Consider the following 12,695-nt stretch of genomic DNA (forward strand, 5'->3'; position numbering starts at 1 on the left):
AGCGCTGCTGCAGACGAGTCATTTGGGATCCTCTGCAAGGCATTTAATGCCCCCGTGCCTCAGTTTCCTCTCCAGTACAATGGGCGTAAGAGTAATGGCTCCCTCTCAGCGTTCTTGTGAGCCTTAAATAAGGCAAGGAACCGAGGTGTTGTAGGAGGCGCAGTGCCTGACTCGCAGTAAGCCTTCAGTCAGCGAGAGCTGAAAAATAAAGTGTCCTCTCTGCAAAGTGATGTCACTGCAAGCGAGGTGTCATCATTATCCTTTCCTAGAGATAAGGAGACTGCGGTGTTGAGAGCATGTCCTCTCACTCACCCCAGTCCACACAGCCAGGTGGAGCTGCCTTTCAGTAGGAACCCCAAATTCTGAGGACCATCAGAGGCTCCATCCAAACACGAGGCCAGCTGCTTGGCCATGGGACCCCAAGCTCATGGAGCGAGCATCCTTGCCAAACTGCCCAGGACCAGCAGAGGGAGATCTGGGTATCCTCACTCAGGGCCACCCCAAGGACGTGGTGTTGGCACTGCCCAGCCGGCCCACGCCCTCTGAAGCACGCTGGCCTTTTGCCGTGCCCTTGTTGCAAACTGCTGGGTTCCTAGTCCTTGGACCGCCTCTCTCCTTGGAGGAGAACCTTCTTCCCCACATCAGCATCCTCGCAGAAGGGGGCGGAAGGTGGCGCTGCCTGCCTTGCCATGGCTCCTAATGCATTCTCTTCCTCTCCTCTCCCCATCCTGCTTTCTCGTTGCAGGCCCGCCTGGTATGACCTGCCCCCGCCACCCTACTCTTCCGACACGGAGTCTCTGAACCAAGCCGACCTGCCACCTTACCGCTCGAGGTCCGGGAGTGCCAACAGCACCAGCTCCCAGGCTGCCAGCAGCCTCCTGAGCACAGAAGAGGCCGGCCACAGCCCGGGGCAGCCTGGCCCTCGGGAGGGTGCCGCCGAGCCCAGGGACTCCGTGCCCAGCCAGGGCCCCGAAGAAGTATAAAATCCAGTTATTCCGAAGTCCACATGGGTTAATCTGCTCTGACTTGTTATCATCTTTACAACTTGCGCTCACGGGAAGCTCCTCAGGGTGCCTCAGTGATTTGGGGTCAGCTGTGTCTCCGTTCCTCCTCCCCCCAGGTTTCAGGGATGTTCTCTGGAGGGTGACCTGGCATTTTTCTGGCCTCTCAGTTGATATGATGCGTTGGGCATCTTTTCTGGGAGGCTGCTCCTCCTTCTGGGCCCAGGATCACAGCCCCACTCTTCACGTCCTGGTTCTGTCACGGCTGGAGTCTTGCTGGGTAGGCGGCGTGAGTTTGCAGGCAGCGGGATGAAGCGGTATAAGTAGGCCTTGAGACAGCATTGTCTCTGGGTCGTGTTGGATGTTCAGAAGAGCGGGAGACACTGGACCAGATTCTCTGTGGGCTGCCACCTGATAGCTCCATCTGGGGATTTGGGTTGGAGGGTGCGCCCAGGAGGCTGTCATTGGATGGCCGCCCTGGGGAGAGTCCAGGGGGCTCAGAACCTGCCCTGTGCTCCCCTCTCCGGTGCTGTCAGTTCAGCAGAGGCAGTGGCCACAGGAGACTTTGACGTGAGCAACGCCCTTCAGTCATCAGCAGTGTCCTTTTGGTTTTGTGGATGACTCTGAAACTGTCTACTCTGGGTAGATTCTGGCTTTAAACCTTGGCCGAGAATCCTCTTTTGAGAGCTGTCTCAGCCGAGGATGTCATCAGCCTCTCCTGTCGGGGGCTATCCAAGTGCTCAGCTCCTGAAGTGCAGGCTGCTGAGAGCAGGGCCTTGCTGTGGTCCACGGTCCCTTTGGTCCCTGGCTTCTGGATTGTCCCCTCCCAGCTGTGACCTGCCCACAGCCAAGGGATAAGGACACAACTTGAGGTGGCCAATAATCTGATCCGGCCCTGCGTCCCTGTAACCAACCCCGCTGCCTTGCCCGTTCATGCACCTGCGACACCAGCCTCCTAAATCCCCCCAGCACTCGGGGTCCTTTTACCTGTGTGTCTGGACCGCCGATGCTGCGGTTTCTCACCCCGGTGAGAACCACGTTCAGTCCCTCCCGCCAGAGCGCCCCTCCCCAAGGGCCCAACTACCAGTGCCCAACTTAGGGTCAGGCCCCTCCTGACATCCCATAGTTTCTCCTGTGAGACATGAACAACAGACAATTTGGAGTCAAGGTTTGCCATTCGGACTTTTAAAAAAAAAATCTCTTAGAAATGCATTTGGGGCAGTGTGTTTGTTTTTCCCCTTCTAGTTAAGGGACTATTTATATGTGTATAGGAAGGCTGTCTTTTGTTTGTTTTCCATTAGTGAGGTCCAAAGAAAGATGCGAAAGGAGATGGCACCTTTGTCCCTCGGAGCCCTGATGACAAGTCACCCCAGACTGACCTGTGTGCCAGGCGTTCGTGCGTTGTTGCACTTTGAATTATTATTTATCATATTCTTGAAGGAAGCAGAAAAAGGGATGTCCTTTTCTCTTGGTTCACAGTCTCTGTTGTGCTAGCTTTCCTCTTTCTCTGTGCCAGCCAGCCACACCCCCTGGGGAAATAACGGGTAGAAAGGTGGGCCTTATTTGGCAAGAAACCACACTGAGCGATGGGGGGCAAAACTGGAACAGGTGGAGCCACTGGAGGTGGCCCCCCCGCCCCGGGCTTCTTTCCGTAGCTGAGAAAGGTGCGCGTCCTCTGATTATGTTCAGATGGAGCCTGCAGGAGCGGGGTGAAGTGGCATTCAGTGATTCTGTTCTGTAGACTTTTTTTTTTTTAACCAAAATCCAAAGTATATTACAGGAAAGCTAGCCACTTGGTTGTTTTTTTTTTTTTTTAAGTAAATGAAAGGAACCTAGTTGCTTGTATCTTTCGTTTTTAAAATAACACTTGAGTTATTTTCTGAGTAATCCAATAAAGAAAGGGTTTTTGATGGGCGCCAACGTGCTTTGGGAACCCTGGCTGAACCCCACATCTCCATGAGTCCGAGGGCTTCATTCCGCCTTTGATGGGCCCTGCTTCTTTCTGGTGCTCTGGAAGTTGTTTAGAGGAAAGGATTCTAACTTTAATTAATTGTGGGGTGAATTAATCTCACACGCTTTTCTGCTTCCAGGCTTCTTAGGAAAAACAAATGGTCCTAGTAGATAAGGGCAGCCTATTAGTGTTGTTTTTTAAAACAAACAAAGGGACATTTTTATTATAGATTTGATTTTTTTAATGAATGTTTTAAAAAATATATAAGTAGGACACCAAAGCTGCAGGGTTTTTGGGGGGTTTTTTTCCTCACTCAAGATAGCAAATAAGTAGCCAGCAATATTGTTTAACTCATTCCAACCAGGATGTTTTTTTATTCATTGCCTAAATCTATGCCAATGAGAAAACCGTGTCTACTGTCATTTCTCAAATGAGATCAGCGGGTCCTTTTTATTTTAACGTTAGAATCAGTCCACTGTGGTGGATAGCCTGACTCAGCGCCCTTGACTTTGAAATCGACATCCTAAAAAAATGCAGCTAAGTGGTTACTTAACAGTGTGTGATGTTCACAGCTGATGCAAACTGGGAAGGTTGTGTGTGGTTGCTCTTTGGTTTTTGGTTAGGTTTTGTTTTTTTTTTTTAATTTTATACTTTCAAATAAACTTGCAGTTTTCACTCTTTCTACTGGTGCGAATGGTTCTTAACCCACTTTTCTGGTCTCTGGTGATGTGAAGAGTGGACAGCCCCTTCTGTCGTGCCTTCTGCAATGACTTTCTACCATAATTAAATGAGAGAAAGGAAGAGTGTCTTGCCGGGATCTCAAAATAGGATGGGCATTTCAAGGTCCCACAGCTCGTGTGGTTGGAGTTCGGAGGTGAAGTCGTGGACACCAGTCAGTTTCGTGGGCCCTGGGACGTCAGGTCAGCAGACCGGCATGAACTGCCTTCACTACGGCAACGTTCGAGGGAAGAGGACAAGTCACTGCCATCACTGATCTGGTCACGTATTCAGGAGCACACTCCCGCTCTTGCACAGATGTGGCGATAATTAGTTTTGAACCACAAATGGCTCAGATTGGCCCCACCAGTGATGGGAACGTCTTTGTGCCCTTTGTCGCGTTTTACAACTGTGTGTTGATGACGCAGCAGGGGCAGTTGCTTAGGGAGATGCCCCAAAGGTCACCGCCACCACCACCACCTCCCACGAGCGGGAGAAGTAACCCTGACCTTGGCCAGAGTTGAAACCCACATGGGAATCTAAACAGGATCTGCAGAACCAAGGTTCAGGTCGTGTGTTGGTGCCCAGCTTTCTCAAAAAGAAGAGTAGGCTCTCAGCTTGCGGTATGCCAGGTACATGCCGGGCCATGTCCTGCCCCGCGTGGCCTAGAGTTGACCTTCCCAGGCAGTGCGCCCCAGAGGCTTGTCAAGATACTGCGTCCCTCAGGGTACCATTATTGATGGGTGTCAGGATAAGGAAGAGATGGAGAAGCACTAACCTAGAGCAGAGATCGGGAGACTCTGTGTACAGAGCCAGAAGCCAGCCCGGTGGTCTAGTGGTTAAGATTCGGCGCTCTCATCACCACGGCCCAGGTCCATTTCACAATCAGGGACCTACACAAGTGTCAGTTGTCACACTCTGGTGGCTGCTGTGATGCTGAAGCTATGTCACTGAGATTTCAAATGCCAGCAGGGTCGCCCATGCTGGACAGGTTTTAGTGGAGCTTCCAGACTAAGACAGACTAGGAAAAAGGACCTGGCCACCCACTTTGGGAAAAATTGGCCATGAAAACCCTGTGGACAGCAGCGGAGCATTGTCTGCAACAGCACCAGAAGGTAAGAGGATGGCGCAGAAAGACAGGCCGCGGTTCTGCTCTGCTGTACACAGGGTCGCTAGGAGTCCAAAACTAAGAGGGCCAGATAAATATTTTTGGCTTGGCAGCTGCAGTGTCTCTGTAGCAGCTACAAAAGCAACCACAGACAATACATAAATGAATGGGTGTGGCTGTGTTCCAGTAACTATTTACAAAAATAGACAGCTCATGGGCTGTCATTTGCCAACCTCTGATCTAAAGGATCATTTCCACATCGTGTCCGTGGATCCTGAGGGAGGGGCATTTTAGAAAAGAAGCAGTATGTTAATGGCCTGGAATGTTGGAATCCTTGAAATGGCACCAACCTCAAAAAAATTAAAAATAAAGAACTTATGAAGCAAGCAATTCAAGGATCTATGAAATTAACTTTCATTGACCCTATCAGCTCTTTTCCAGTGAAGGAGAAAATGCAGGATCAAGATGAATAGAGGCTATCCTGATGAGGTCCTCAACAGTTGGGTTGAATGCAGAGGTCCTAGTCAAACAACTATTTTCTGTAGGCATTCTCTAAGATGATAAACCGACACAACAGTCTGTCTTAGAGAAAAGTCCATGGGGATGAGTGATCTGCGAGATATTGTCCGTCCTCTCCATTTAGCTTGTCGCTCTCGGGCAAGAAGGTAGATTCAAGGAGTAAACTCTATGAGAAAGAAGGAGCTTCAGTTGGCCCCAGTGGAGGTGTGATAAGTGTACATAAGGAAAGGAAATGCACCCAGTGAAACCCTTGGGAGAAATGTCAGTGAGAAAATGTGCAGACTCCCTTGACATCCTATCATTATGTTCATGGGAACGTTACTAAAACGCCCGTTGTAAGTCATAGAAATCCAACTGATACAAGCCTAGTTGTGTTAAACTTTAAAAGATATATTGGCTAATGCAGCCAAGTCCAAGGCTAAGGAACTGTTGGTTTCAGGCAGGGCTAGATCCAGTCGTTCACCAACTGTCTCGTGTGAGCTCCTTTCACTGCCACACTTGCCCCTAGAACCACGAGGGAGGGGATTCGAGAAGCGTGCTTCCCAGCCTCCGGAGAGAGTGGAGACAGCAGGCATCCAGCCCACCGGGGGGCCAGATCGTGGGCCATGCAGTGGTTTCCAGAACACACTCCACTCTCCAGGCGAAAGAGTCCTTACTATGAGGCAATTGGGCTCAACCGGTGGTGGACCTTAGTTTCTTTGTATTTAATGAGAAAAGGGAATTTCACTTTTGACCTTTAATTTTTCCAGGCATACCTGATCATTGGAATTCGTAGTTTTCAAAATTGCAATAATTTCATTCTATTGTTTGATATAATCTTTGGTAAAGCAGACGATTTGTGAGGGGAAATAGAAAGGCATGGTTGTGGCGTTACTTTTATTGATGATCTGTTCTGACCCTGAACAGGACGTTCTACTGCCCACTGTGGGTCCAGGGCAGACTTACGAAGGGACAGTTGTGGGTGTTGGGTGAGCAACTGCGTGACGATAAGAGTAAGAGGCTTGTCTTCTCCCCTGAGAGAAAGGGCCACTAGGTTGACCATGGGTTTGACTGTCAAGCCAAAGGAGTTCGAGGAGAAAAAGAGTTGGGAAATGTACGGTTTCTGGCACCCTGTCTGTGGATTCCCTCTCTTATCTATTGACACCTCCTCGCAGGGGCAAATTTACCAGGTAAGAGTCAGTCAAGTAAAAATATCAATTGGTCCCTGTCAGCTAGAGAACGGATTGCTCAAACCAGCACCAGAGTTTCAGAGATTCCAGAAGGAGTCAGCATCGAAAAGAGGATGCGGATCCGATTTCTCTCCGACCCTCTGCCTCCCTCCGTCTCCTGTCTTTCCTCCCCCTCACTCTCCGTTCCTTGGTTAATGAGTCTTTAAGACAGACCTCATTGTGCTCCTTCGAGTAAGCGGGGTGGCTCCTTGCCCTCGGAGTTTTAATTGGCAATCCCAGTTCTCCCCACTGGAGGACCCCAAGGGTGAGATTTGGGAACTAGAACATAACAGGAGACTGTCATTTTGGTTTTAGTTAATAGTCATGATTTTCTTATCAGCCTTTACTGGGGAGACCTATACTTTGAAAAGTTGCTGGGCACTTGCATCTACCATTAAAGTCGATATCTTGATTTATCTTTGGTCCTTGTGGCTATACTCAAACACTGAGTGTGCAAACAAGCAGCCCAAGGATGGTACTCAACCCACAGATAGATATTTAATTGGCGTGTGGACTCCTCTCTGTTTTTATCTGAATCGGTTGCCAGTGATTAAAGCTCTGGAGATTTCACATAAATATCTGGAGTTCTGGCTTCTTTTAAAGAACCAGAAGATGCAGCCACATTGGGCTCCCTTCCCACGTGTCCAACTTGCAGAGCTGAGGGGCAGCTGCCCTGTTCAGACAGAGCGTGTGTTCTTCCGTTCATGCAGTCACCCCTTCTCCTTGTGGTCTCCCATCCAACCCGCTTCACTCATTTCATGGCCTGCCCGGCCCCCATCCTACCTGTTAGAACCTGGAGGGAGCAAGGCTGGGGAGCCAGCATCCAAACTTCTAACGGTCACCAGCAGTGTCTTTCTGGAAGGAGCAAGTCCTGGAGATGGAGACACTTGCCGATGTCGCCATTGATTAGTCTGCCACTTTTGGGGCCTCCTTCTCTAAAATAAAAACCTAAGTTCTTATAGTGGACATTTGTCATGCCCAGCATCTTTTTTTTTTTTTTTGCAGTAAAATATTCACAATATAAATTTACCATTTTAACCATTTTTTTTTCTTGCCAAGGAAGATTCGCCCTGAGCTAGCATCTGTTGCCAATCTTCCTCGTTTTGCCCGAGGAAGATGCGCCCTGAGCCAGCATCCCTGCCAGCCTTCCTTGTTCCGTATGTGGTCACCACCACAGCATTGCCGCTGACGAGTGGGTAGGTCTGCTCCTGGGAACCAAACCCAGGCGTCCAAAGTGGAGCACGCTGAACTTAACCAGGAGGCCGTGGGGCTGGCCCCCATTTTCACCATTTTTAAGTGTACAGTTGAGTGGCATTAATTCCATTCACACTCTTGTGCAAACATCCCCTCCATCCATCTCCAGAACTTTTTCACCTTCCTAAACTGAAACTCTGTACCCATTAAATAATGACCTCTCATTCCCTCCTTTTCCCAGCACCTGGCAAACGCCATTCTGCTTTCTGTCTGTATGAGTTTGACCACTCTGGGTCCCTCATGTAACTGGAATCATACAGCGTTCGTCTTCCTGTGTCTGGATCATTTCACATGGCATAACGCCCTCAAGATTCATCCACGTTGCAGCGTATGTCGGAATTCCCTTCCTCTGAAAGGCTGGTCAATAGTCCGTTGTACGTCTATACCCCGCTGCGCTTATCTACTCATCGGCAGGTGGACGTTTGTGTTGTTGCCGCCTTTTTGCGATTGTGACTAATGCTGCCATGAGCGTGGGTGTACAAGTATCTCTTTGGGTCCCTGCTTTCGTTTCTTTTGGGTGTGTGCCCAGAAGTAGAGCTGGCCCGGCACCTTTTACACCTCTTTCCTGGGTTTGGGGAATTCCTGTGAGTCTCGCCTCCCCAAGGAAGAAGTCAGTAACTCATTTCCTCAAGCTCCTTGGGAGCTAGGGCTCAGACCCAAGACAGAGGCTTGGCTAATAAGACCCTCAGTGGAGGCTAGTATTTGAAAGAGGGTGGTGTGAAGAAGGGCCACCAGCATGCAGAACTGGTTCTGAGGGGGCAGAGGCGTGTGAAGCTCCAGGCTGCAGCAGGGGTAGGCGTCTTAAAGGTGCCCGGCGTCGGTGGTCCCTGCTGTGGCTCCTGTACCAGGAGCATCTGCAACAAAGCACTGCACCGTCATTGGGGTATTGTTGTCCTGCACAGCCCTGGTGGGCTAGTGGTTAAGACTTGGTGCTCTCACTGCCACAGCCCAGGTTCGTTTCCCAGTCAGGGACCCATACCACCCATCTGTCGGATGTCACGCCGTGGCGGCTGTCATGCTGTGGTAGCTGCGTGTGGCTGTGATGCTGAAAGCTCTGCCACTGGTGTTTCAAATTCCAGCAGGGTCCCCCATGGTGGACAGATTTCAGGGGAGCTTCCAGACTACACAGACTGGGGAGAAGGACCTGGCCACCCACTTTTGAAAAAACTGACAATGAAATCCTATGAAGAGCAGTGGAGCCCTGTCTGATAGAGCGCCGGAAGGTGAGAGGAGGGTGCAAAGGACCGGGCGGCATCCAGCTGTGCTGCGCACAGGGCGCTAGGAGCTGGAATCGACTCGACGGGATGAACAACAATAAATTGTTGTACACGGCCTCGAGTCTGATTCTCTAGTCCTCCCAGAAATTCTTTCTTAATGAAGTCCTTCTCTGTTAAACCAGCAAATTTATCATTTCCAGCAAAGGTCCTGACTGATCCAGGACTCAGCACAGCTGGGATGTCGGGGAATGAGCACTGGATTCAGAGTCCAGAGGCCTGAGATCAAGTTCAGCTCAGTTCCCGACTCAGCGTGACTCCACACGAGTCAGTCTGTCAGACCAAAGCTCAGTGTCGTGTCTGTGAAGTAGTTGTCACCATCTTACTTCCTCAGGCAGCAGGAAGAAGTCCGTGCCATCAAGCAGATGAAATCCCTCGTGAAGGGCAATGGAAACGTCCCAGGGGACGTTCTGTCATCTCATTTCTCTAGGGATCCCCTGCCCCATGCTCTCACCCCTGAGCGATGCAGCCTGCCCTGGGCTTTAAATGCTAAGCGATTTGGGAATGTGCATTAAGCCGCTCGCTGCAGGGCAAAATCCTGAATGCACTTGCACCCAGGAGTTTGAATTAATCCATTCAAGTCCCTTTTTTGGAAATTTACTTAAATTGGTAAAAGGCAGGAAGACGGGAGTGGAGGTATTAGGCGGCACCTAATGATCCGAAGGGCCAAACGCAGAGCAGTGAAGCCGATGGTGATAGTGAGGCTGATGGTGATGGTGAAGCCTATGGTGATGGTGAAGCCGATGGTGAGGCTGATGCTGATGGTGACGCCGATGGTGATGGTGACGCCAATGGTGATGGTGAAGCCGATGGTGATGGTGAAGCGGATGCTGATGCTGATGCTGATGCTGATGGTGACGCCAATGGTGATGCTGATGCTGATGCTGATGGTGACGCCGATGGTGATGGTGATGCCAGTGCTGATGCTGATGCTGATGGTGATGCCGATGGTGATGGTGATGCCAGTGCTGATGCTGATGCTGATGGTGACGAGGATAACATTTATTGGTCAGTGATTTGGGGTCAAGCACTTGTGCTCTCGTTTGCATTGTCTCATATAGTCCTCTGAATCAGGGGTTGGCAGACTGCGCCTCGCAGGCCACATCCGGCCCACCACCTGTTGTGTAGATACAGGTTTATCCAGACAGCCATGCCCATTCATTTACCGCTTCCATTCCCCAGTGGCGGAGTTGAGCAGTTGCAACAGAGTTCATTTGGCCCCAAAAGCCTAAAATATTTGCTCTGGCCCTTTATAGAAGAAGTTCTGACCTTTGCTCTAAATGGAGCCTGAGAGACGGACGCTCATTCCACCCACTCCAGAGTGGAAGACTGAGGGCCGGGGACATAAACGGCCTGTTCTGAGACCCACGCCTCGGAGGTCCTGGATTCCAGATTTGAGCTCCGAGGCCATGCGCCGACCACTGAGTTCTAAACTTCCTGCCATTTTATGGGGGTGATGTCTCCTCCTTTTTCTCTCCATGCCCTGTTCCCTCTGAGAAAACCAGGCCCGACAGTCACTGCCGTCCACCTTCAAATGCCGGTGTCAGGCCTGCATTGAAATGTCCACCGCCAGCCTCCAGGCCCTGATCAGAACTGGACGTGTCTTCTCCAGGGGTTTGCTGCTCTTGAAAGCAATCCGTTCCCCAGAGCCTCGGTGCTGTCTTCTGCTAAGCGTAGGCAACCTGTGCCGGTTTGGGAGCTGAATCCAGGAACGCAGGAGAGACGCCGCCTTGCCAGGCTTTGTGGAAACGCTTCCCTCTGGAGCACGCATTTCCAGGGGTTCAGCTCCTGTCACTGGGGGTCCCTGCACACCCCCACATTAGGGATCCTGGTCCTCAGAGCATGTTTTGGCATTTTGCTCTGCTTGTCATCTGAGTCCGAGGCTTACTGGGCACGGCTTCATCTCTGACAGTGACCATCCCGGACTGTTGACGGCCAGCACACGGGCTGCCCCAGAGGCTCGGGACCGGGCACCCACTCACAGCCGGTCAGGACAGGACCGAAGAAGGAGGGTGTCAGAGCCTCCTGCCGGGTTCCATCGCTTCCTCACCTCTGTGGTGCAGTCTGCTCTGCCACCGGAATTCTGGTGTCTGTGTGGCTCAGAATACATCTCAGGGTTGGGGAAACAGCTGGCAGGAAGCCGTCTGGAAGCCCCTGGCAGGCTGTCTGCAGGGAGGGGTGGCCCATTGCTGCGAAGCCTGAGAGAGCCGCTCTGTGCCCGGCTCTGCTCAGAAGCCTCCTGCAGGCAAGTGCTTGTGCAGAGAATGAGTCTGATCTTCCAGAGGGGCCCCGGCGCCCCTGACAACTGCTCGGGATTGGCTCATTCGTCTTCCCAGGGTGTGCTGGAGAGACAACCGTCATGCGTAATTCCCAAAGGCAGACAAGCCCATGCCAGTTGTGGCCTTGGTCCCAAAGACTATTTCCCATGTCAGACCCTTCTCTGTGCCTCAGCAACCCCATCTGTAAAATGGGAGAACAGCTGGCCTGCAGCCCAGCGAGGATCCCCATTCCGGGGAGCCTTGGTCCCAGGGAACAAGCATCAGGCACAGCAGCACCACAGCAGGAAAATTCTGCCTCCAAAGGGCAGGCGGGGCTTCTGCAGAGAGTCCCTCAGTGGCCTGATACCTGGAATAAATTGCATGTTGGAATTTAATTTGCACTCCCTGCCGTTTCCCTGATGAACGCAAACCACACTGCAATTAGAGTGATGGAGCAGGCTGCCGCTGCCTCTGACAGCGCAATCTGTCTGAGCAAGGAGGGGGCGGTGAGTGGTTGGCAGCGGCTGGTGGACCCACGCTGGCGTGTTCTCTGCACTTCCCCAGAGAGAAGGCCCTCGGGGATTGAAGGCTGTCTGCTCGCACCTCAACTCGAGGGGCAGGGTAGGAGGGGGTTGCGGGACCACTTCTTGGTTTGCATCCCCTGGCTGATGCAGCTCACCACTCGGGTCTCAGAGCCTCACCTCCTTCACCATCGCTCTAGGGAAGGACATGAACATTTACGGAGCCCTCTCGATGTGCCAGGCTCGGGGCCTAGTGCTCTGTGGGCATCATCTCATCTACTCCACTCGCAACGGCATGAGCTAGGCCCACTCCCATCCCTGCTTTACAGAGGAGAGACCTGTGACGCAGAGAGATTAATGTTGTGCACAAGGCCGCACAGCTCCCAAGTGATGGGGGTAGGCACGCTTGAACCCGATGGTCTGGGTCCAGCTTTACTTTCCGCCTCACCCGTGCATTCCCCAAGGCCTTCCGGAGACAGATCCGGTCTCTCCCTGATCCTTTGCCACTGCCTCCCAGGATCCCTGCTCCCCCCATCCGCACACCCCCACAGCGCCTCACAGAAAGAGGGATCTGCTCCCTATCCCTTCCCTCGCTGGTTCTTCCCCCCAGGAGGAGGACGGCCCGATCTGATGGAGGAGTGCAGGGAACCAGGTGCGGCAGGCGCAGGGGGCGGGCCGCCTCCCCAGGCTTCAGGGGAAAGCCGCCGGGGCCAGCTATTTGCTCTCCTGCTCCAGCTCCTCCCGTGGGACTAGATGGACGGGTCAGCTTGGCCCTTTTTACAGAGGGAAAGCAGGGAGAGGTGGTATAAAGTCTCATTTGGGCCCCAGGTCCGGGCTGCACACTCTCAAAGCTGACTTTTGAGCCCCGTTTTGTTCAGTTCTTT

At 52.0% G+C, this 12,695-nt stretch overlaps 1 protein-coding gene across 7 annotated transcripts in view; it reads left to right on the forward strand.

Annotated features, from left to right (window-relative positions):
- LDLRAD3 (low density lipoprotein receptor class A domain containing 3) overlaps nucleotides 1-3,632 on the forward strand; it is a 454,718-nt gene extending 451,086 nt beyond the window's left edge. For all 7 annotated transcript variants that reach the window (XM_070487528.1, XM_070487527.1, XM_070487530.1 and 4 more), the window contains one exon: nucleotides 746-3,632. In XM_070487528.1, coding sequence (XP_070343629.1) covers nucleotides 746-983 — 238 coding nt within the window. In that variant the 3' untranslated portion in view covers nucleotides 984-3,632. The remainder of the gene's footprint in view (nucleotides 1-745) is intronic.
- The last annotated feature ends 9,063 nt before the right edge of the window (nucleotides 3,633-12,695 follow it).

This window comes from Equus asinus, chromosome 17, assembly GCF_041296235.1.
Source record: "Equus asinus isolate D_3611 breed Donkey chromosome 17, EquAss-T2T_v2, whole genome shotgun sequence".
NCBI lineage: Eukaryota > Metazoa > Chordata > Mammalia > Perissodactyla > Equidae > Equus > Equus asinus.